Below are 26,296 nucleotides of genomic sequence, written 5' to 3' on the forward strand. Positions count from 1 at the left end.
ACTACATTTGGGGTGCTGCCTATATAGGAATGGAATGCTGACCTCATCAAAGTCAATGGGAGTCTTACCACTGACTTCACTGGGGCCAGAATTTCACTCCAGAGTTTTATTCATAATTATTAAAGACCATGTAAATTGTGATCACGGTAAAAAAAACAACAACAAAAAACAAATGTTCTCAGTAAGGCAAATTCTCTTAATCAAGTGGAACTTTCATATCTAAGGGCAGAATTTGATCCTAACATACTTGGCTTGTTGAAATAAAATATGACACCTCTCCTCAAGCTTTGCCTGACTGTGCTGGGAAGTTTTTGTCCATAAAACCAGGTAAATCGATGGCTATTTAAAAAGAGTTTCTATTTCATTATAACAGTAAGACACCACTGACAACACAATTACTATTAGAGTATTATTAAAATTGGCCTTAATGTCCTCCAAATCTGTCAGTAGTTGCCCAGAAATGTATGTTCATTTGTCATCTGTAATTGGTTAAACACAGAACAGGTTGACTTATCTGAATGTAATGGAGGACTATTGAATAATTTGGTTTTGGTTCATGAAATAGATTTTCAGCATCATAGTCAGATGACTCTGTTTTGGATATTGTAGAGTTTTGGATCAGTGTCTATCTGGTTGGAATGACTGGCTGAGAGCACAGATGATGACAGGGTAATGGAGTCTTCTGCATTTATAGTAGCTGGTTCCGATCTGTCTCAGATTGTTAGTGATTGAAAGTCATTGCCATTAGGCATGTGTTTTCACTTGTGCTGAGTAGTGGACAGGTTACATTTGGCAATAACTGGCACCTTTCAGAAAGGAGTCCAGAGATTAAATGGGTTGGAGACTGAACTGTTCTCTAACCATAGAAGAGATCTCTCCAAATGGCCTTGAGGTATACATAGGTAAATCAGTGTGAGAAAGCTCCTACTGCCATCTCCACTGCTCACCTCTGTTCTTTGGATAAAATATTCCAATGGTTTAGTCTATATTTTGAAAAAAGACATAACATCCATGTATTTTAAAGTAGTAATAGGGAGGAACAAGGTGTATACTATAACCATTAACACGGCTCCAGCTCCATCTGAACATTAAAAAACCCCCAAAACCTTAGTTGCTAGAATAATGCTTTTTAATTTTTGTCTTATATTGTAGAAGTCATGGCTCTTGTCAGATGAATGAGAAAATTATTGGACATCTCCTGATACAGTATGCTGTCAATAAACCTGTGTGTGTGTTTCCTGCTAGGTGCCGTTATATTACTTGGGAGAACCAATATGTTTCGCTTTAATCATCCCAAGGAAGCTGCCAAACTGAGGGAAAAAAGAAAGGTGAGTACCTGAGCAATTGAAATCTTTTAATAATTTTTGTTTCTAATATGTTTAAATATTCACTGGTTTAGATAATTTTTTGTGTTGCTTTACATCAAAATAGTTCATATTTTGTCAAGTAGAAGAAGTGATATTTCTGTAAGCACAGCAGTGTTTCTTTAATACTAGTAATAATCTTTTAATTCTGTGTTCTGTTAGAGTGGACAACTGTCTTCCTTCAGTTTATCTATGACAGATCTTTCAAAATCTTGTGAGAACCTCTCAGCTGTTATGCTTTATAATCCAGGGTAAGTATATTCTAAACAGTAATTACACAAATAGCAATAATTCATTCTTGAAAAAGTTAGTTTAAATGTATTTTTAAATATCAATTTAGATGAAGAGTTCAGTTCGTTAATTAACTTATTGTGTACAGTATGATGTTTGTGCCAAAAATGTAGGATGCATTTTTTAAAGATTCCAAAGTGACTTAGGCTCCTAAATCACTTTTGAAAATGGGATTTAGGCTATGAAGGTGCTACTAAAGTCACTTAAGTGCTTTTGAAAATTTTACCTGTAAACCAAAATGTCTCCTTTAGTTAGGAGGAGAGCATTACTGCATTAGTGAGTAGCCAGTCCTGCCTGGAGCTCAGCCCCCAAACACGAGAACAGTCCTATTCTAGAGAGCAGCCTCGCACCTGTAGGAGTTTGACACAAATAAAATTGCAGTGTATGGAGTTCATAAGGCAAGTTTTGCCAGTGCAAACAAGACAGTTCAGTAGAATTCATGATGTAGCAAATTTTCCGTTTGTCCTAATTTCCCATGCAAGATATTTCTCTTTAAAAATTACGTGTGTAATTTATCCTTTCCAAACACAATATTTGACTGCAAATCACTCAAGGTTGCTCAAGTACATGTAACAACAGTAAAGCATAATAACGCCAGGAAATCAGTGTCTCAAGTCCTCACCCAGCCCTTTCAACAGTAACAGTGACTTTGCTAACTCTGTATTATGATGCAAACATACCACCCATAGACAACTCATGCTACTTCTCACTACCTCCACACTTAACATGGAACCTTTAATTCCAACCAGGAGTAACAGATGTTCTGCGATGGTTCGGGTTATGGAACTGGTATTGTTTGAAGTAGGTGGCTAGTTTAGAGTATGGTGAATAGTTTTTGTCATTAGTTTGAGTTAAGTTTGCTGCTGCTGATTGTTAATGGAGGCAGTTAACAGAATATAAAACTTACCATGTTCGAGGTTGTTTGTTCAGTGTTTGTACTGGAGCCCTTGAAGTGATTTACTGAAGAAGTATGGTGTGTTTTGCTTTCTCGATAGCTAATGTTTTGTGTTGAGGGATAAAGTTGCATGAGTTTGAGAAGTGTTTAAAGTGGATTGAAACAGGATGGGGAAGCAGTCATCTTGCCTATCAAGCTGAAGGGAGAGCTATGAGAAAACACTGGTTATCCGTGCCAAGGAGAGAAGGGGGATTCTGCTGGGGAGCAGCCATTTACCCAGGCCAGGGAAAAGAGAAGGATCCACTGCTTTACATCTTTACCTCTTACTTTAATCCCAGTATAGAACTAGATGGAGTAGTGATTTGTGCTGCAGGTAGAGATGTCTTCTTCATTTTCCCCTCTCTGGATCTCCCAGCTCAAGCTCCATCCCCTTCCCCTGCCTCCTTTCTCCCATAGTCTGACTCCTCATGTCCCTTCTGCATGTCTGCTCATCTCTTTCAACTCCCCTCCCACCCCGCTCCCAATTCCTGTAGTGCTGCTTTCTGAGGGACCTGAGAAGGTGTGATTGGGATCTTTAGGGGAAGGGGATTTTGATTCAGCTGTTCTGCGGAGCTTAGGGTGGGAGGAGGTCCCGTGATTCTGCATGTAGGCATCAGGAGAAGAGTTTATTCTTCAAACACCAATGCTGTGATGCCCAGACATTGGGCTTCCCTCTGCCTCTTGCACTCCATGCATTGATGCAAGCCTTCTCATGCTCGTGCTCTCTCTCTGTCTCTTTCTCTCTCCCCGCCCCATCTCCCCAAAACCCCTGCATACATCCCTGCTAACCTACAGCTCTCCAAAGCTGTTCTCATGTGGCTCACCTGTCTGCTCCCCCATCTCCCTCCCAGGAGCCAACCCCCATACTGCCTGCTTCCTCATTTGTCTCCTTGGTTCCCCATGGTCTCTGAGCAATGCGGCTAGGGAGGCAGGTTGGCAGCATCTGAAGGCAGAAGTAGCTGATGTAACTATTGGCTAGTTCTGGTGTAACATAGGTTACCCCAAGTAAGGGGGACAAGAATGTGTTTAAATTTAAAATGTCGAAAGTGGCATGTGTCTGCTGTTATCCAAGAGTGTGAGGGACTGAAAGAGAAGTTTGGAAATCATAGCAATTATTTTTAATTAGAATATCCCTCAGAAATTTGAGGAAACAGGATAGTCCAAAAAAGGAATATACAGTTCCTTTAAAAAAGCTAGTAAATATTTTACTGAAATATTACGAAGAAAATTGTTCTCTAAAGAGTTGAATGGTGTTTGGATATGGAGGGTTAAATTATGAAGTCACTTTGGTAAATTTTACCCTAAATTGAATCTCACACCTGAATAATGGATTGTTTGTCCTCCATTGTATCTAACTCTTAACTATGGAGTCATTCTCCATGTCTCCCTGATTTGCAGGATAGGATATTTAGTGATAACTTCAGTTTAAATAATGCATTCTGTTCTGTAGCTTATGTATAAAAATGTTGTTTGGTTTCCTTGACACACACATGATGATTGCTCTCTTGCCAGAAAGTTACTCACAGAGAACTCAAGACACTGAACTGGTTGCTCATAAATTTCACGTTTATCTTTTCTGAGGGAGTTGAAAAAGAATTCTTAAAAAGTGCAAGTTTTCCCCAGCCTCCCAAAACAGATTGATCTAAAAAACTACTACTGACTGCTCTTAAGATTTATTTCTTGTAAAGGGAGGGGGGATGCTCTTGGAGAGCCGCTTATTATAATTCTGCCTCTCCGTGCCTTTTCCAGACTATTATCCTGTTTGAACACTGCTATGAACAATGGAGTTATATCTCACAGTATTGACCACAACTTGGTAGTCAATGTAGATCAGACAAACTGTGTTCAAGGTTGTGTCACTCGCAGTCCTCAAACTTAGGGTATGGTTTTGTAGTATGGAAAAGTATGTGGTGGGAGGGTTAGGGATGATTTTTCTATCCCTGGAGGAGTTCGCTGCATCTCCAGATGCTGCCAAAATGTGCCTGCCAGACAGGATTCCTTCTTTGACCTCATAAAATACTTCTGGCATAGACCAGATTATGTTCTGTGGCAGGGAATTTTGGACAGATCACCCCTGTCTTCTCTACAAGATCTTCAAATCACTTGGGCCTCCCACTTCCTTTGAAATTACACAAGTTGAATGTGAACAATTAATATACTCAGTATTTTTCGGGAACAAAGTCTAAACAGTTTTCCCCAACGAACACTGTGACACTGGCAGACCAGGTGCCATCTCATGCCAAGTTCCTAGGCCTCACTGAACACTGACAAATGCATAGCTGAAAGCCAGTCTGGCTCACCAGTCTGGCGTGTTAGTATTGTTCAATAGATGTTAAGATTATAAGCATGGGTTTAGCGCTTAGATTTTATGAAATGCTTGTAGGACGCTGTGTGTATTAATTTTGTTTATAACATCAGTGTACCCCATGTTTTAAGGTTATGTTAAATGTTTGCATTGTAGTCCTCCGTAATTATGTGAGTCTTCAAATAAGAAAGGAGCATTAATTAGTGTAGAAATGCTGACTTCCTATGGAAGGTATTATGTTCTGCCCATCAAGAAGGCCCGCTGAAAGCTAATGAGCCATTATGAAGTATCAGAGAACAAAGACTTTGTTGATTGCTCCCCCACACCTGTGAAGAGGAGACAAGCAGGTGCGCTCATCCCATCAGCTTGAATTCTGGGGGAAGGGAGTAAAAATACCTGACAAGAAGAATCCTGTGCATCTCTATGCTGCTTGAACTCTGAGGGGTGAAGATTGCTTAAACATAAGTAAGAGTTCCCTAGTGCTTGGCCTGGCGTAGCCCTGGAGGACGTATAAAGCTAGCATATTGCAGTTATTTACTTTTTATATTTGCTTTTTGGAGACATTTGTGTGTCTTTTTACTTGCTTTAATCTTGTAATTTCTTATTAGCTAAGAAAAGAAATAAATCTTTAGTTAGTTTTATTGTAGGATTGGCTTCAAGCTTTGCCTTTGGTGAAAGATCTAGGGCGCAATTGACCTGCGGTAAGTGACTGGTCCTTTGGGACTGGGAGTAACCTGAATATTGTGATATTTGGTGTAAGGGACCATCTGTCACAATAGCAAGCCTGCCTGAGTGGCAAGATAGATCAGAGCAGCCAAGTGTACTGTCTGCGACTCCATGTTAAGGTTGTTGTAGTGATTTAGGAGTTCACACTTGATACTTAGTTGATGAAATCTAAGCACAAAGCTCACAACTAGTTTGAAGTTTGTGCTCTACTTCTTAAGTCTGTCCTGAGGTTGGTACTCATGCTTGTGAGCCACTCCAGACAGCTTGACACTCATGTATTCTTAGCAAGATTCATATGCAACAGGTCTTTTGGGTTTAGAGATTATAACCTAGCTCTGATAAAAGTGTAAACTTGGTATTGAAAGCTTGAAAGGTTACACATTAGTCATAATGAATGAATCACAGTCATATGAAGGTCTTGACAGAAAAGAGCTGGAATAGTTGTGTAAGGAGAGGGGAATATCCCATAAAAAGAAAATTCCAGGAGCTGAAAGCTTTGCTCGTAAGTGCTGACCAGAGGTAGTCCAAGAACCTTTCTGCCCCAGATGCCACAGAGGAAAACACCACAATTGAACTGGCCTGATTGCAGTACTGAGCAGCCCATAAAGAACATGAGCTCTGGAGACCTTGGTGAGATTTTGGATTAGGGAGAGCAAAGGAAGCTGAGAAGAGAGCCCACCAAAAAAACATGGAAGCTGAGGACGGGGCACACAAAAGGCAGCTGGAAGCTCACACTTTGCAACTCAGAATACTGGAACACCAAAAGGAGCTGTCTCAGCACGTGAGTACATTCTCTCCCAGCACCCCCCACCGTCCCTCAGCACCAGAGATAGGAGAAAGTCTGCCCAGTTAATAAAGAGACTAATTTCACTGAAGAGTACCTGTCCACTTTTGAAAAACTGTGTGGGATGCACAAATCCCAGAGGATAAGAAGATGCCTATCCTCTTTCCCAGATTAACTAGGAAAGCCAGACAAGGTTTTAATGATATAGAGGAGGGTGATGCTAAGGTGTATATGGAATTTAAAGAAAATGTATTGAAAAGATTTAAGATTACACTTGAACTACAGAAATCTCAAAATATTTTATGCACTTATTTAACATGAGTGATATTGTCAAACAAGTATTTTTCTAAGAAAATGGATAATGGGACCTGGGGTTGAAGGTAATTATGAAAAACTGTTTGATCTGATGGCCCAGGAGTAATTGTTATAGGTAAGGCTAAGATTTTGTCATGGATATTTTTAGTAAAAGTCCATGAACAGCTTACGGGCAATAAATAGAAACTCACAAAAGCCCATGACCTGTCCCTACTTTCACTAAAAATATGCATGACAAAAGGGGGAGGCAGGTTTAACACACACTGCTGCTGGGGCTTGGAGTCCCCTACCACAGCAGTGAGCGGGAGCTCCGGGGTCTCCCCAGGCAGCGGCTGAGCAGTTCTGGGGGATTTCCTGCCACCTGTGGTGAGTGAGAGCTCTGGGTTCCCACAGGGGCTGGGCTGCTGTGAGGTCCCCTCGCCCCTTGCAGCAGCTGGGAGCCCTAGGGGGTCTCCCTGCCAAGGCTGGACAGCTGCAGCGTCCCCCCACCAGGGTGGGGGCAGGGAGCTGCGCGAGGTCCCTTTGGGAGCTCCATCCCCAGGCAGAAAATGTCACAGAGGTCTCTGAAAGACACAGATTTTATGACCTCTGTGACATAATTGTAGCTTTATTTATGTGTAGTTACAGATGAGGTAAAAGCAGCCACCTGTGACAAGACAAAACAAAACAAAACAAAAAAAACCCCCCAACAACCTGGCACAGTTTTAGAGGCTGCACAAATTGCTGGTGAATATATTGAATCGAGAGCTTGGGGGGTGCAAATCCCAGGAGAAGGAAAATCACCATGTCACCCAGCGTAAGAAGGAGGAGGGAATTGGAAATAAACCTAACCCCAAAACTTTGATTAAAAAGAAAAGTAAAAAAAACCAAAAAAAAACCCAAAGGAGCCCAGGTTTTAAAGCCCTCTACCAAAAGGGAAGGCAAGTTGTTTGCCATCACTGTTGGCCGCTGAAATTTAAGGTAACCTCACAACCCACACCCCTGTCTGCCACAATGAGTGCCACTACCATCGCTTCAGAGGCAGCATCAGAGGAGAAATTTGGTCCAGTGAACTATATTAAGACTCACCCACTGAGACCTCCTCACTCAGGTGCAGGGATGCTTGTGGCATCCCAGCCTGGGCCCACTCCACCTCATGGCTTAGTATTTTGATTGGGCATGTGTGTAGACAGAGCATGCTTCATTCCAGTGCACGACATTCTCATACAGAGCAGGAGACCATCGACCAAAGCCTGCTATCAGGTGAAATGGAAGCACTTCACCGCCTGGGTGCACCGTTGCCATTACCCTCTGGACTTCATCTCCATTCCCTTCCTCCTAGACTATCTTCTCCAACTTAAGCTGACAGGCCTCACCCAGTCCTCCAGCCAGATCCATCTGGCAGCACTCAGTACCTTCCTCCCTGCTCTGGACGGTTTCTCCGTCTTCACTCACCTGGCCACTGTTCACTTCCTTAAAGGCCTGGTCAAGGGCTTTCTACTGGTACATAAACCTACCCCCTCTGGGGACCTGAACATAATCCTCTCTGCCTTCACTAAATTACCCTTTGAGCCATTCATGACCTGCTCCCTCATGTATTTTTCCATGAAGATGATCTTGGTGGCAGTCACTGCGGAGCATTAGCGAGCTGGAGGCTATGGTGGTTGAACTTCCACACACTGTCTTCCACAAAGATGAAGTCTCCCTATGCCTGCACCTCAAATTTCTCCCCAAGGTGATCTCTCCATTCCTCCTCAACCAAAGCATCCACCTTCCGATCTTCTACCCCAAACCTTACACCTCCCCCAGGGTGAAAATGCTGCATTCTCCGTAAGTCTGCCAGGTGCTGGTCTTCTACCTGCAATGCACCCATGTCTTCCGGGCTTCACCCAGGCTCTTCATTACCATCATGGAATGCTGCAGGAGCCAGGCCCTCTCCTTGCAATGCATCTCTAAATGAATCTCCCATTGCATTGAGGAATGCTACACCCTTTCTCACATCTTCCCTCCCACCTGGAGCTCTGTCCACACCTTTAGCGCTTGCTATGCCATTGCAGTAGCCGAGGCAGTGGATGTGACTGTTGGATGAGCATTCCTGCAGACTGTGACTTCACGCAAGTCCATGCACCCAGCTCCACACTGAGCACTGCTCACCACTCTCCCACATCTAGAATCCATATAGGAACCATCACTAGAAGAAGAGGCGATTACTTACTGTAACTGGAGATTGTGTGGTCCCGACTTGGATTCCAATATCCACCCTCCATCCCCTGTACTGTGGACTTCATTACTTGTGATTAAGAGAGATACTGGAGTGGTGTGGACCTTCATGGCCTCTTATAGCCTTGGACACAGACATGCGGAAGACACACGTGCGGGTCAAGAGAAAGTACAGCTGAACATTTCTGGCTCCGGCACATGCGCACCTGTGTCTGGAATCCAAATAGGAACCACACGTCTCGAAGAACCTTTAGTTACAATAAGTAACCTCTTATTGTAGCAAGGTCAGTATTGTTACCTATAGAGTTCATAGATGTCTAGCCAGGTGCAGATAGAAGAGAGTGCCCTTGGCTACAGCTACTTTTCTCAGCATCCAGAAACAACCAAGAACGTAGAAAATTTTCTTAATTTTGAACCTTTATTACAAAAGGCAGCCATGCTCCCTCATTCACCGATTACTGGTATAATCTTCACATGTTCATATGGTGTGTGCAGTGAGGCAGAGTAGCCTCCCTCCAATCCAGAAGGGATTAATTTCCCTTGGGAAGCTCAGCTAACCCCATCCCACTCGCAGGAAGTGCAGGAGTGGTGCAGGAAGTAAAAGAGTAGGGCTCTGCAGCTCAGTTGGCACTGTACCAGGGAAAGGAGGCAGATGTCTCTCGCAGAGACGAGCCTTCAGAGAGGTCCAGGACTGGTAGCGGAGAAGACTGGCAACCCACTGCCCCAGGGAACTGAAGACCCAGGGAGAGATCAGAGGAAGGGCTGCCTGATCCTGAGTCCGGAAATGACTGAGTGGTACCAACAGAAACTGGTAGGAAGTAGCTGTGGGAAACAAGACTTTGGTCCAATTGTGCTGATGAGATGTGAGGTAGCAATCGCCTTTTTCCTTGCTGACCCTATGATGGGATCACCCACCACCATTAAGGCCCTGGGCTGGGACCTAGTGAAGGAGGGTGGGCTCAGGTCCCCTACCGTACCCCATACCCAGTGGTTGTCCGGGTACAAAACATTACGCCAAGATGCCTGAGACAGTGACTATTGGTCACTTAGCCCATATCCCCAAAGGGGCCTGAGACTGAGATTAGTTGTTGCCAGCCCCAGCCAGAACGCTGTGGGCTAGAGACTGTTTGGTTGCTCTATCTCACCCAAAGGGCTCGAGTCCCAGACTGCAGTTGCTTGGCCCAGCCAGGAGGCTGCAGGTCAAAGACTATGTAATAATTCAGCCCACATGTTGGAGGCCTGAGCCTGGACTTTGGCTATTGTCCCAGCCAGGAGGCTGAGGCTATAGACTGTTTCATTGCTCAACCCCCACACCCTCAGGGGTCACAGACCTATACTGTGGGTGTGTACACCAACCAGGGGCTGGGGATCCCCGCCGATGGGTGGTATGCTGAGTCTTACAGTGGGAACAAGAAATGTGTGGCTGCAAGTCAGGCCACCGTGACAAACTTCCTGCTGGCCGACAAACTCCCCGCAGCCATGGAGAGGGGGCGTCCTGACTTTGAAAGGGAGGAGCCCTAAAGTGTGTGTGTGCACATGGTCCTGTACGTAAACTGCACCAGGCTGTGTGGATTCTGCAGTATTCTGGTGTAGCAGATTGGAGATGGAGGCACAGTAATTAAATGTGAAGGCTTTTATTGAAATAAATGTGAGAAAGAATAGTGCAATAAGTAACAGTTGCCATTGTGTTAATTATTTAGATGTGTAATTTACTGCTCAGTTTCCAGTGTGCCACAGATTTTTGCACTGATTATGCATAATTATTATAGGCGAGTCTGATAGTATTGCCCATTAGTGAGGCTGCACAACACTGTAAGACTTATAATAAGACTCTGATTCATTTACTTGTAGCTTTGTCAAACTTTAACTGTTTTGGCTGACAGTTTCTAACCAGCACGTAACATGTCAACCAAAACAGTTCAGCTGTTTATGAGAACATGGTTTGGGACAACGTGCTCATCTTAAAAAAATTGGGAGACATTTTTCCCCTTGAAAAGCTGTAGGGCCTCCGTGCTTTAGAGTAGGGACTTAAAATTTGGCAGAGGGGTGGCCTTGTGTTAGGGTTTTTCCAATCCCCATGAAAATCTGCCCAAATATGGCCAAGTTATAAACCAGGGGTCTCAAAGTCCCAGCCCGCGGGCCTCCTGCAGCCCGAGAACCTCCCCACTGCAGCCTGCGGAGACACTCATGCTGCCACGCTGCCGGCAATGTCTGCGGCAGGCGCTGCCCCACAGCTCTCATTGGCTGGGGGAGAGGGACAGAGATATCATCATTAGTTGTTGGGCAGAGTCAGCCATCGAGGCAGCATCATTAGTTGCTAGGCACAGTTAGCTATGGAAGCAGCATCACTTTTTCCTACAGTGAATATAAATAAGTCAAAATACTGAACACAACTATCTGATGCACACCTTGCTGCAATCCTGAAGGCTTCAACTGCTCAGTCACTGAGGCCAAACATCAACAAACTGACAGAACTGAAGCGCTGCCAGGTGCTGGCAAACACTAAAAACTCTGGCAAGTGAAGAATTATATAAAGTTGTATGACAGGTTTTCATTATTTCTAAGAAATTTTGAAATAAAAAATCTTCAGTGACATTACTGGCCCGCTGGGAGGATTTGAGAACTGTCACTGTCACTGGCCCTAAGGTAAATTGAGTTTGAGACCCCTGTTATAAACCTTTGAAAAAATTCACATTTCATACGCTCTCAATAGAGACTTTAGGTTTTAGCAGCTAAAAACTCTGGAGATTCTGTCCATGTGTCTAGCCTAGAGCTGAACAGGATTTTCTCTGCTTTTGCAGGTCTGGGCAGTTGTGGTCTAGGCTGGGCACCATAACTGAGAGCAAGGAGGCTCTGTCTTGTGCTCCCAGTGTCTCACCACATACGCTGAAGACAGCTGCCACATTGAAATGCAGAGGGGACAAGAGCCAGACCTGGGGATGGAATGTTGAGTAGATTAGGACAACGAGCCTCAGGCAAGGGAGAAACTGGGATTGGAGGCTGGCAGGGGAGTGGAAAGGAGGGTGAAATTTGGGCCTGGGCCTGGGAGCTGCGGTCTGTGGAGCCTGGTACTGGTTAAGCAAGGAGAATGGGATTGTGAACTGGGTAGGGGAGACTGAGACTGGGGGCTGAGGCAGGAGCTACATGGGAAATTGGGATTAGGAACACATAGGGCACAGGGAAGGAGGTTGGGGGATGGTGGTGCATGGAAATTAGATGAGAAGCCTGGGGAGGGAAACTGAGACTGAGAGCCAGTGGGAATGGGGAACATGAGGGAAGGGGCAGGGAAGAGAGAAACTGATTGGGCGAGGAGTCAGGAAGCGGGGAACCCAAAATATTTACCCTCCTTGTGCTCTTTCTCCATGTAGTTTTTTCATCTTACAGGGTAAGAATTATCCCTGAAGATCAAATGTGTCATGTCCTTGGTCGTCTCCTATGCTGCAATTATTTTTTGCCCTCTTCCTCCATAGGGAAGAAGGACCTAGAGGCATGTTTTAATTTCCCACATTCATACATTTAGGAGACTTTTCGTGTTTTTAAGGCTCTTGCACGTTACAGCTGAACAGGCAGAGAGACCCAGTATTAGTTTAAGAATCAAAACTTCCTTTACCATCTTTTATGCCTTCATCTATCCAGTGCCAACAGTCATTTTCACAAGAAATACATATTAAAAATTCACATTAGTAGTTAAAATAAAACATTAATTTAAAAGAGTTCAAAACTTTGTACCTTGTAAAGATGCAGTCGTGTAGCACAATGCACTGACATCTGGGAATACTTTTCCGGAGCAAAACGTTGAAGATACAGAAGTATGAAGCAGTGAGAGAGGAAGTTCTCTGTAGGTTTATAAATATAGTTCATATTAAAATTTAAAGGTTTGAAATTTTATATGGATCCAAATCTCTCTTGTCTCTATCCCACTGTCTGCATAAGAGTGGTCTGAAGTGCTCTTTTGCCTTCTGTCTTCGATTGATTTCTACAAGGCCTGTTACTTTCATGGTCTTTCTCAGGTTCAGCAATTTATAACATAAGGTCTGATAGCTAGCTTTACAGTTTCTGTAGATTACAATAAACAGCTTGTAAAGTCTGATCTCTTGGACAATCAATGGCAGAAGAGCCTGTGGGTTTCTGTTCTCATTTTCTGTGATATCTTATAAATTCAGAGTTGCATATTGCTAGCCCCATTAATGAAGTTGGGTTCCTATTTCTGAGAGCAATTTGGAGGTCATCCCCTGAACTCTGTGAAGTACCTGTGCCATAGGAGGTTTCATTTTAAGATTATGTTGCTCTCTCTCGGATTCTGTCTAAAGCAGCAAGTAGGTTTTTAAAAAAACATTTGGATTCTAATAGGGCTGTCAAGCGATTAAAACTGCAATTAAGTGTGATTAATTTTTTTAATCACACTGTTAATAATAGAATGCCATTTATTTAAATATTTTTAGATGTTTTCTACATTTTCAAATACATTGATTTGAAGTACAACATAGAATACAAAGTGTACAGTGGTCACTTTATTACTAATATTTATGCTGTAAAAAAGGTAAATAAAAGAAATAGTATTTTCAGTTAACCTCATACAAGTACTCTAGTGCAATCTCTCTTTATCATGAAAGTTGAACTTACAAATTTAGAATTATTGTTGTTTTTATATAATAAAACAACATAACACTTTAGAGTCTATAAGTCCTTCAGAGCAGAAGGAGAGTCTGGGAGGGAAGGGGAGTGATGACAGGGCAGATGGAGGGTGTTAACTACGATTAGTTGACAGCCCTAGGTTCTCATAAAATTGTAATGACCTGAAGTTGATCTTAAAACACTTTGCTCGAGCTAGTTTAACCAGCTCTGTTTTCAGAGCAGGTTGATATTCTGTATCCTAATTTAAGGAGCAGGTGAAATTGGAGTAGGATGGACAATAAGTCCTACCTTTCTCTTTCTTCGCTAGGTAGAAAACAGCTTTAAATGTAAACACTTTGCTTTTTAGAGTCTCACGCCATATAAATTCAGCAAGGTAATATAAAGAGCTTTGAATAGCCAGCTTGTTAAACTTTAGTGGCTGTTAATGCAGGTAAGATTATTTGCTTTCCTGCTCTTGATGTGTCTTCAGAATGTTCTCGTGACATCCTAATCTTATCAGAATTACTGTATATGCACATACAGTAGAACCTCAGAGTTATGAACATCTTGGGAATGGCGATCATAACTCAGAAATGTTCGTAACGCTGAACAAAACGTTATGGTTCTTTCAAAAGTTTACAGGTGAACGTTGATTTAATGCAGCTTTGAAACTACTTCGCAGAAGAAAAAATACTGCTTTTAACCATCTTAATTTAAATGAAACAAGCACAGAAAGAGTTTCCTTACCTTGTCAAATCTTTTTTTAAACTCTGTTTTACTAGTCGATGTTTAACATAGTACTGTACAGTATTTGGGGGTTGTTTTTTGTCTCTGCTGCTGCCTTTGTGTGTACTCCGGTTCCAAATGAGATGTGTGCTTGACCAGTCAGTTGGTGACTCTGGTGTTCTTAACTCTGAGATTCTACTGTACTAGGCTACTTTCTGCATTTGTAACAGCACTTGTTTTATTCTCAGTTGACAATCAAGTTTTGCAATAAATACCTGGATGCAGTAAGTGTACGTCCATTAATTTTTTTCTACTTCAGAAGACTCGTGCTTAAATGTGGGTCTTTAAAGGCTATCTGCAAGTCCTCTGTCAGCTCGTAAGCAGCTCGAGCCGGTCTGAAAGCTATACCCCTTTAGAACCAAGGCTACTGAATGAACGTGTGTCAGTTGATCTTTGTATGAGAGAATAAAAGGTAGTTTGGGAGGGGGGATTAGCTACCTTTTAAAGAATAGAAGCTTGGGAGTGACGTGAACAGGGTAACAAAATAAAGGAATGAAGTAGGTAGAGAGGAATACATGGAAAGTAAGAAAAGGAAAGTGGAAGGGAGAAGTAAAGAAAAGATACAGTCAGAGAACACAAAAGAAGAATGGGATCTAATATACAAAGATGATGTAAAAGAGTAAGGGGAAAGTATTAAGATGGGGAATAACTTCTATTGCGTCAGTGAACAGAAGAGATGAAAGATGTAAATTGCTATTTTTTTAAATCATACCTTGATAACATTGCAGTTATTTAATTGCTTAAGTGTTTGGTGCATTGGCATGACGTTTCATAATAGCATTGATACTGCAGCTAAACTGGACGATAAGACAAACCAGAGGTGCAAAACAGGTAACAATAGCAAATTTGGTGCATTATTATGAAGGCAATTGTCATCTTTTGTGGCATTAAGGATTAACATAATTGAATGTATTATATACATTTAAAACTGAGAATTACCATATTGCATTATAAAAAAAAACAATAACTCTTTCAGATTAGGTTTTTTCTGTAGCAGAGCCAGAATTTGATCTAGGTTTACTAATATGACAGTAATGTAGTCTGAATTAGTGGTTACTTTTAAAAAGCTCAACAGTTGCCATCAGTGTTACTTGAGACAGATTAGTCCATCCAAAATAGGCTATAATTGCAGTATCCTAGGCCTGGTCTACACTACACATTTATACCGAATTTAGCAGTGTTAAATCGAACTAACCCTGCACCCATCCACACAACGAAGCCCTTTATATCAATAAAAAGGACTCTTAATACCAATTTCTGTACTCCTCCCCAACGAGAGGAGTAGTGCTGAAATCGGTATTGCCATGTCGGATTAGGGTTAGTGTGGCTGCAATTCGACGGTATTGGCCTCCAGGTGCTATCCCACAGTGCACCATTGTGACTGCTCTGGACAGCATTCTGAACTCGGATGCACTGGCCAGGTAGACAGGAAAAGCCCCACGAACTTTTGAATTTCATTTCCTGTTTGTCCAGCGTGGAGCTCTGATCAGCGCGGGTGGCCATGCAGTCCCAAATCCAAAAAGAGCTCCAGCATGGACTGTACAGGAGATACTGGATCTAATCGCTGTATGAGGAGTCAAATCTGTTCTATCAGAGCTCAGTTCCAAAAGATGAAATGCCAAAGCATTTGAAAAAATCTCCAAAGCTATGATAGACAGAGGCCACAGCAGGGACTCAACACAGTTCTGCATGACAAGCATAACGGAAAGCCAAAGAATCAAATGGACAGTCATGGAGGGAGAGAGGGGAGACTGAGGACTCCAGCTATTCCGCAGTCTCCAAAAAGCATTTGCATTCTTGGCTGAGCTCCCAATGCCTGAAGGGTCAAAAACATTGTCGCGGGTGGTTCAGGGTATATGTCATCAATTTACCCCCTTCCTCACCCCCAGTGAAAGAAAAGAGAAAAAAATCATTTCTCGCCTTTTTTCAGTGTAACCGTATGTCTACTGGATGCTGCTAGTAGATGAGGTGCTGCAGCACTAAACATCTGCATCCCCTCCTCTCCCCTCCCTGATGGCAAGCGATACAATAGGATTGATAGCCATCATCGTCATCCCATGAGTGCTCCTGGCTGGCCTCGGTGAGGTCGGCCGGTGGCGCCTGGGCAAAAATGGGAATGACTCCCAGTCATTCCCTTCTTTAAGCTTTGTCTAATGGAGATTCAGTCCTGCCTGGACTATCATAGCAGCGGGAGGCTGCCTCCCCCTCATTTTATCTCACTGAAAAGTCAATGTTTCTTATTCCTGCATTCTTTATTACTTCATCACACAAATGGGGGCATAACTGCCACGGTAGCCCAGGAGGGGTGTGGGAGGAGGGAAGCAACGGGTGAGGTTGTTGCAGGGGCACCCCCTAGAATGGCATGCAGCTCATCATTTCCATGGGATATCTGGGGCTCTGACCCGGCGTGGCTGTGCTCTCTGGTTGTCTACTAGACCTGCCCCATATTCTAGGCAGGACTGACTCTATTTTTAGACAAAACGTAAAGAAGGGAATGACCCAGGGAGTGATTCCCATTTTTGTCCATGCGCCCCCAGCTGACCTCAGCAAGGCCAGCCAGGAGCACCCATGACAGCAGCAGATGGTACAATAGGACTAGTAACTGTCATCGCCAATTTCCAAAGCAGCAGACAGTGCAATAGGGCTGGTAAACATCTCTGCTACCTTGCAAAGGCAAATGAATGCTGCTGTGTAGCACTGCAGTACCACCTCTGTCAGCAGCATCCAGTACACATATGGTGACAGTGAAGAAAGGTTAAATGGGCTCCATAGTTGCCATACTGTGGTGTCTGGCAGGGCAATCCAGGGAAAAGGGCGCTAAATGATTGTCTGCCATTGCTTTCAAGGAGGAAGGATTGAGTGATGACATTTACCCAGAATCACCCGTGACACTGTTTTTGTCCCATCATGCATTGGGATCTCAACCCAGAATTCCAATGGGTGGAGGAGACTGTGGGAACTATGGGATAGCTACCCACAGTGCAACGCTCCGGAAATTGACGCTAGCCTCGGTACATGGATGCCCAGCGCCAAATTAATGTGCTTAGTGTGGCCGCGTGTACTCGACTTTATATAAGCTGTTTCCAAATATCGGTTTCTGTAAAATCGGAATAATCTCATAGTGTAAACATACCCCTAGATACACTGTGTGGTAACTGTTGCTAAATGTTGGCTGATTACTTTAGATTGCTGTACTTTCTACATGTTTTCTATATCAGTGGGTCTTTCTCTGCTGTTTTCATACAGTGAGAATTTTGTGTGCCTCATAAAGAGATAACTTTTTGTATAATAATGCAGTTCCCTAAGGAATTTTTTAGGGATTCTTTATGTTCAGTTATGATGCCTTCAGGCAGGGCTAGTTTTACTCTTGTTAATCTGTAAAATGTAGTGCCATATTAAATAAAATTTTGGTTTAATTTCCAAAATGTTTTGTTCTGCTTATTTTCACCCTTCTTCTCATATCCTGTGTCATTCAACACTACTTCAACTAATAAGCTATGGATAAAAGAGAGCTTTTGCTCATAGATTTACATTGAAGATTTCACTTGAGAATCTTCTGTAAGTTACATTTTACTATAACTTTAAAACCACTTCTGAGAAACCTTGGTCTTGCCATAGGTTTAGCTTTTTTAATTAAGCATATAAATTGGGGGTATTAAACTAGTATTGTAACATCTTGGTAGTCTTACCAGCACTCAGTCTTGCCAGCCTAGGTGTGCATCAGTAACAGTGCATGTTGTGCTGCCCAAATTAAGCTGCTGGAGTATTGCGCTAGTAAGAATTGGCTTAATTTATTCTGCAGCATGTACTGAAAGTCTAATTTTTTTCAGGGATAATGATGTCCATTGTTAACTCTAAATAAATCAGATTAAATTCCATTGTGGGAATTGTGCAAAAGAACAAAGGCAGCTTTTAATCCTTATTTTAAAGTTAATGTAGATTTTCTTCATTTTGATTATACTATTCATGATTTTAATAACTAATGTATGTTAAGGAAATCGAAGAATTTTTTCACGGAACAAGAAAAATGAAGAAAAAAGCAAGTGACTGTGCTTATGCATGTAAAATTGACAGTGACATGATGGGAGAAGGGCTAGCTCAGTGGTTTGACCATTGGCCTGCTAAACCCAGGGTTGTGAGTTCAGTCCTTGAGGGGGCCACTTAGGGATCTGGGGCAAAAATCAGTATTTGGTCCTGCTAGTGAAGGCAGGGGACTGGACTCAATGACCTTTCAAGGTCCCTTCCAGTTCTAGGAGATTGGTATATCTTCAATTATTACTATATTACTAATTACTATTACTAGTGGTGAAATTTTTTTTTAATATACTTTCTATGCATTTGAAGCTGATTTTAGTAGTTTAGTTTCACCTAACATACTCCAAATGCTACTAACAAATAATAGAGGATGTGGAAACAAACAGCTATAAATCATATAAACTTCAGCTGACCTTTTTGTTGGTCTCTCTTGGGAAATTAATAGAGCCAGAGCATTTTTGAAGGGCTCTGAGGGAGAAAGCTTTTCCTCTGATGGATCACTGAGTTAATGGTTTGCAATTCTATAGTACGCTTTTATCCTTAACCATTGATGAGGTGGCCTATATACACTGCCCATCCTGGCTTTGCCTTCAGAGCTGTCTGGTTCACAGATGGCCTGCAACAACTGAAAGAGGAAGGAGATGATGAGAGCTAGAACGATGATGGAAGTCTTGAAGGGAAAGTGATCATCTCATAAAGAATTTAAAAACTCTTATGCAGTAGTTGTGTGGGAAGGCAAGTAGAGGTTCTTTGTCTCTAGGAAGGATTTTGCAAAATTCTTAATCAGTCTTGTTTTGGGTTGTATACGGCTTGGTAAATGCTTGCTGTGTCCACCTGAGTGCTGATTTGAATACTTTCTGTTGAAAGGAAATTTTTGTTTTATGGTGAAACTGCATTCTGATTCAGGCCAAACTTGGTGCATCATGAGGAGGCAAACATTACCTCATCTCTGCTTGAGTTTTAATCAGTGGCACTCTCAGGTACTGAAAGTGTTGGGAGAACATGAATGCATGTCTTTACTAGTTGCTGAAGGCCATCAGGGAAATGCTTACCCTTGTACTGATGGAAATTGTTAACATTTCCTTTTGAGAGAAGCTGGCAGTCTGATGCATTTAAGAGTCTTTGGTATGACCTATGCTCAAGAAACCGTCACAATTCCTTGTGGTAACGATAACTGACAAGTTTGTTGCAAGATAAGTCACAGTAGGTAGATGTCTCAGAATTCTCTGACCCTTGTCTGGGTACTAACTACTATGTAGTGATACATGAAAATCAAATTCCAGATGTTTAGCTGGTTTAAATCAACCTAGCTCCATTGAAATCTCCAGTATACCAGTTTACACCTGGCTCCAAGTATTCATGCTGGTATTAGATCTCTTAGCTGTCTTTGATACTATTGACAGCAAAGTTATTTTTACATGCTTTTGATCTTGGTAAGAGTTGATAGTATTGCTTTAGATGGGCTTGGTCCAAAGAGGACCTGCTCTTCTACCTATAGGTTGCTCTTGTATGAAGTTCCCCAAAGTCCACTTTTGTCCTCTCCTTTCAAAAATATGTATATGAGTCCACCAATAAGGAAGCATATGGTTGTGTTGTTGTTTTTAGTGTGCAATATACTAGCTGTATGTGCAGTTGAGTTCCTTTCCCAATGTGTGGTTGAGGTGTTAGTGTGACTGGAAGTTAACTGTCTGAAGTTTACCAGTCCTGGTAAAACAGAGGTGATATGGAGGAAGGCAATGAGAAATATGGCAAATTTGTCTCTCCGTGTCTGTCAGGCATGCGTCCCCACTGTATTACCTGTTTCTGCAATCTGATAGTCTGGTTATGTTCCTAGTTCTTGTTGGATGGTCCTCTTTTATTGGTACCCAAGGCAACTTTTCACTTTTATTTTTTGAAGAGGTTGCATCCTTTCTTTCTGTTACAGACTACACTGTTGTAATTCAAGCTTTTTATTACCCTGACGCTAGACTGCAGATTTGTGCTGTATTTAACCCCATTTCTGAGCTAAAACTAGAGCAGAATATGGCAACATGCCTAAGTGAAGTGTTCCATTAGGACCATATACAGCCAGTGTTTTGTGATCTGCTCTGGCTTCTTGTGTGTTTCTGGATGGAGTTCTGGGTGTTGGCATTGATCTATAAAGTGCTAAGTAGCTTACGGTCTGTCTTCTGGAGAGACCTCTTCTCTTCCTGTACCATATTACTGAAGTTGAGATCAGCAGAGGCACACTAGGTAGACATCTCCTTGAGGTGAACACAAGTGGCTTATTGGTGAGAGAATCTTTGTGAGGATTCTATTCCTCATCTTGGCCTACAGTAACTCAAACCTGTTGATGTTTAGGGCATGCTTATCCTCTTTAATGGAGCTTTTGAGGATGAGGGATGATTAAGGCTAAGATTTTTGTCATGAATATTTTTAGTAAACATCACGGACAGGTCACGGGCAAAAAGAAAAAATGCATGGAAGCTGTGACCTGTTTGTGAATTTTACTAAAAATATGCCTGACAAAATGGGGATCTGCGGGTCCCCACGCTGCCTGAAGCAGGTCAGCTGCGCAGGGGCTAGGAACTGCCTGCAGCAACTGGGGGCTATGAGTTACCCAGGCTGCCTGCAGCTCCAGGGGTCCCCCATTGCCCATGAGGGCCAGGAGCTGTGGGGAGCCCCTGCCTCCCACGTTGGTCAAGGGCTGCAGGGTGGCCTGCGATGGCCAAGGGCTCAGGGGATTCCCCTGCTGCCTATGGTGGCTGGTGGTTCCGGGATTCCCAAAGTGCCTGTGGTGGCTGGTACCACCGCTGGCAGCCGGGGTTCCCCCATCCCCTGCAGGGGTTTTGGGGTTCTCCCACCACCCGTGGTGGCTGGGAGCTCAGGGTTCCTCCACCGCCTGCAGCAGCTTGGAGCTCCGGGGGCTCCACCAAACGCACGGGGGATACGCTGCAGCTCCCTTCTCCCCACTGGAGCTCCCGATCACCACAGGCTGAAGTCACGGAGGTCGCTGGAAATCACAGATTCAGTTACTTCTGCAACCTCCGTGACAAAATCATCGCCTATGGGTTGATACCCACAGAAAGTGGAATTTGCAATAATTCATTTCACAGTCATAAAGTTATGCATATGGAGTATTGTGTGGTTTGTTGATTTCTGCTGTATTTAAACTGATTGATAGAGGTGCCTAGAGTACAAGAAATCCAGTGTTTTAGTTTTTCAGTTAAATATAAACAGTAGAGGCTTGCCGTATATTCCATCTTCCAATTACACCTGCCCCATACAGTACCTCTTTTTCCCTTTCTGTGGTGAACAGTTGTATTATTTGCAGAAAATAATATTAAATAAAAGCAGAGGGTATGTATTTATACTAATACCACTGAACTGAGTCCTTAATATGAAAATATTTCTTATGAAAATGTAGGTAATGCTCCTGAGCATGAGTCTCTTAACCAATATTTTATTTTATTTAGATTTAAATAGTGGGAGAAAATAGACTTCTGTTCACGAGCTTCCGGCACCTGACACTTCTAATGTTACATAATATTCTCAGCACTATTAAAAATACCAGCAATACCCTCAGTTAATCCAAATATTTTGATGTCTTGAAATGGGGTTTTATACCATGTTTCATTTTATGTTGGCCTGGTGTTCTTTTTGTTAGCTGTATTAGAACGACTGAATTACAGTGATGATTTGCTTTTTTGGAGGAAAAAAAAGCTTGCATGCTCCATTTAGGTCCTTTTAGCTTTCTCAAATTCATGCCCAGTTAATAAGCCAAAGGAACATGAAAGTTGAATAACGATCATTGGCATATGAAAAGCATGCTTAAGAAAAATAACTATTTAATTTATGTGAATAGCTGTTTAGTTTAGAGTTACAATGTGATTGACTGTTGCTTGAAGAATGTAAACCTAACAAATGTCAGAAAGCAAAGCTAATGGTCTGACTGTTTGCTTTTTTTTAAAAAGCTAATTTTGTAGGTAGATTGTTGGCTTTAAAATATTCTTCACTGCTTTTCTCTTGCCTTTTTTTCTATCAGTTCCTTTCTTAATCACTTTGTTTCTCTCTACCTCCTGTGGCAGTCTATTCCCTGTAAAAGGACCAATCTGTCTAAGGTAGAGAAACTCAATTTCTATATATTGATTGCTATGTCTGCATATAGTTAACTTGCAGAGGCTGTGCTAATCATTCATCTGTCTTGTTTAACTTTACTATTTAAATCATTTCTTCCCAGAAATTCAGTTACTTTTCAGCTTCCATATAAGTGCCCAGCAGCACAGAATCTAATTGGTGGCCATATTTAAGGAAATGTTTTCAATTCTTATAGAGCATATTAAGCTATTATAAAACTTGCCAGGCCACAATATTAACGTAAACTTTTAAAACAGACACCATGATGTAAAATGTGCCATGCTTTATTTCTGTTTTGTAATTTTCAAGAAATGACACTCCTTTTTCCCATGTTCTTTTAATTAGACTAGAATTTGAGAGACAACAACGAGAGGAACTGGAAAAATTAGAAAGTAAAAGGTAACTTCTTTCTACTACCCATCTGAGGTACTTATGCCCCTCATAATTTCAGTATCTGAGTGCCTCACAATCTTTAATAAATTTATCCTCAGAACATCCTTGTGGAGTAGGTAAGTACTATTGTCCCCATTTTACAGATAGGAAACTAAGACAGAGAGGCAAAATGACTTGCCCAAGGTCACACAGGAAGTCCAGGGAGTTGAAGCCCAAGCCCTAACCACTGTACCATCCTTCCTCACTATACTCACTGTGGTTGAGTATATATGAAGAAATATGCATTATTTGAATTCAGATTTTGTTGTCTGTTTTGTGTATGTATTTTCTTTCATTCTCTTATTTTGTCCGAGTTTGAATATTTTATTTATTCAAGGCTAAACAATTGGCTGTACAATGCCATTATACTAATCTTCAGACCACTGCACTATGCAGATATGTGTAGCTTGGCGTTTTCTACACTCCTTCATAATTAATCTTGAGCCTCCTCCCCTCCTGCCCTCAAAGAGACTCTGAGAGGAGAATTATATTCTGTATAAGGAAGAGAAGACAATTTGTCTCTCTAGGAGACAGCAGCTATTCCCACACTTCCAACCAAATGTGCCAATTACAAGAGGAAGTTCCCTAAAAGAGTGAAATTTGATGGATTAAAACAATTGACTCAAACAAGATTGGAGGATGTGAATTTTTAATCTAATCATTGTGTTCATGCCTGAATCTTATTCTGCAGTGCAGTCATGCAGTGTGTATTTAATGAATATTATTACATTGGATGGAGTTATTGTGGTTTAAACATGTAGTGCTTCTACTGCTAACATGAAATGACTTAATGTAATTTCATATACCTACAATTTAAAGATAATTTAATGATAGTTCAGTATATGTCAATTCTGTAGTGTATCTGCTTGTCAGGTAAAGCTTTGCTCGAAGTAATTTGGATCTGATAACTATGTTTTTTTCCAGAAATTGAGTTAAATATAAGCTACTGAATTATGAAGGCATGTTACTAACATGAGGCAGATCAAAAAAGACTGAAATAAAAATTGTATCTTTAAACAAAACAATTCATGTTGGTATGTGTTTTTAGATCCTCTTCCAAACCCTGTTAATTTTTAGGAAAATATTAACCATATTAGGGAAAGGGAAGGAATGTTTTGAAGGTATTAATCTCATGTACATATTGTACATATTTTATTTTAGGAAACTGATAGAAGAAATGGAAGAAAAACAAAAATCTGACAAAGCAGAACTAGAAAGAATGCAGCAAGAGGTGGAGTCACAGCGCAAGGAAACAGAAATAGTCCAACTGGAAATACGAAAACAGGAAGAGAGCCTGAAACGGCGAAGCGTTCACATTGAAAGCAGGTTAAAAGACTTGCTGGCTGAAAAAGAGAAATTTGAAGAAGAGAGACTACGAGAACAACAGGAGATAGAATTTCAGAAAACGAAACAACAGGAAGAAATTTTTGCTCGAGTTAAAGAAGAACTGCAACGCTTGCAAGAACTTAATAATAATGAAAAAGTTGAGAAAATGCAGATTTTCAGAGAACTAGAAAAACTTAAAAAGGAAAAAGATGAACAGTGCATCAAGCTTGAATTAGAAAAAAAGAGGCTTGAAGAACAAGAAAGGGAGCAGGTGATGCAAGTGGCTCACCTAGAAGGACAACTTCGAGAGAAACAGGTTATGATACAGCTACTCAAGAGAGGGGATGTACAAAGGGTTGAAGAAGAGAAAAGAGAACTTGAAGAAATTAGAGAATCTCTCTTGAGGGTCAAGGAAGCTAGATCTGAAGGTGACGAAGACAGTGAAGAATTAGAAAAAGCACAGCATAATTTCATGGATTTTAAAAGAAAGCAATTAGAACAATTGACTATTTTGGAGAAAGACTTATTTCAACAAAGGGATCATCTAAAAAAGGAAGTAGCAGATGAACATGAAACTCTGGACCATTTAAAATATGCACACAAAGAACGGTTAAACCTCCTCAAGAAAGATGATGAAAACGTTGTGGATGCTGCACTGATGGTTGAAGAATTTGACAAGATAAAGCCAGCAGAATACAGGCTCCAATATAAAGAGCGCCAGCTTCAATACCTGATGCATAATCACTTGCCAGCTTTGTTGGAAGAAAAACAGAGAGCTACTGAAGTCCTTGATAGAGGTCTGCTAGGGTTAGACAATACTCTTTATCAAGTTGAGAAAGAAATGGAAGAAAAAGAAGAACAGCTTGCGCAATACAGAGTCAGCACTAACCAGCTGCAGCAGCTCCAAGAAACATTTGAATTTACAGCCAACATAGCTCGTCAGGAGGAAAAAGTTCGGAAAAAAGAAAAAGAAATTCTCGAATCAAGGGAAAAACAGCAGAGAGAGGCACTAGAGCAAGCGGTAGCTAAGTTGGAAAGGAGACACTCTGCTCTGCAGCGTAGTTCCACAATAGATGTTGAAATTGAAGAGCAAAAACAAAAACTTGCAATTCTCAACAGCAGCTGCAGTGAACAGGCAGGTCTGCAGGCTAGTCTAGAAGCTGAACAAAAAGCCCTGGAACAGGATAGAGAAAGGTGAGAATTATGGAGATCATCAATTTAATAGACTCTGTACACAAAGAAGTGTGTTTTGCCTATATTTTAGATTGTAGAAAAGAGACTTTGTTTCTTAGTATTCCAGTTCCACAGTGCATGTAAGGTGGTTGTCCCCAGAAGTGAGAGGTATAGTTATGAACTCATTCTAAAGCCTATATTTCTTGCTTTTCAATTAAGTTCTGTTCAGCTACTTATCCCGTCTTCATCAGCAGAGTATTTGTGTCCGTTATCACAGTATTTAAGTTCCTTATTTGAACATGTTTTTTTCCTGTCCAGAAAGCTCAGCTGAGCAAGAGGCCAGCCATACATTCTATATTTACACAGAAACAATTCTCGTAAGTGGTTTAAGTGCATGCATAGATTTTGCTTTCCATCTTTAAAAATAATTAGAAATCAAGTTAAATAAAATATAAATGAAGGAATGTGTTCATGGTGTTGGGTACCTCATCTTGATTGGATAAAGCATAGCTTTTGGTGGCACTGACTAAAGGCTACTTAGTCATTGTAATTGAAAATTGGAGAATAGTCAGAAAGCACCTAGTTATCATGACAACAATGATATAAAAGTTGGGAACTGATATGTATGATAAATGTCAAACAGTAATTCTTTGATAGGGCTTAACATCCTCTTACATACCCTTTTTGTCTTAAGAGTAAACAGACATGGTATTTAATACTTGATAATTTATCATGAGACTAAAATCAAAGATTAAGCTCATGTTGGAAACACCCTATTGAAAGATTCATACAAAAAACTAATTTATTCCCTAACTAGCCAGTCAACATTCATAGAATCATAGAATTGTAGGACTGGAAGGACATCTCGAGAGGTCATCTATCCCAGTCCTGTTCAC

At 41.5% G+C, this 26,296-nt stretch overlaps 1 protein-coding gene across 7 annotated transcripts in view; it reads left to right on the forward strand.

The window, feature by feature from the left end:
• The window catches only part of KIF16B (kinesin family member 16B), a 220,011-nt gene that overhangs the window by 92,331 nt on the left and 101,384 nt on the right, over nt 1–26,296 (forward strand). For 5 of the 7 annotated variants that reach the window (XM_032763280.2, XM_032763284.2, XM_032763276.2 and 2 more), the window contains 5 exons: nt 1,246–1,328; nt 1,527–1,615; nt 22,421–22,453; nt 22,815–22,868; nt 24,063–25,421. In XM_032763280.2, the coding sequence (XP_032619171.1) occupies nt 1,246–1,328; nt 1,527–1,615; nt 22,421–22,453; nt 22,815–22,868; nt 24,063–25,421 (1,618 nt within the window). The remainder of the gene's footprint in view (nt 1–1,245; nt 1,329–1,526; nt 1,616–22,420; nt 22,454–22,814; nt 22,869–24,062; nt 25,422–26,296) is intronic. The other 2 variants (XM_032763281.2, XM_032763277.2) reach the window with 1 other exon arrangement.

The sequence above is a fragment of the Chelonoidis abingdonii genome, chromosome 3, assembly GCF_003597395.2.
Source record: "Chelonoidis abingdonii isolate Lonesome George chromosome 3, CheloAbing_2.0, whole genome shotgun sequence".
Taxonomy (NCBI): Eukaryota; Metazoa; Chordata; order Testudines; family Testudinidae; genus Chelonoidis; species Chelonoidis abingdonii.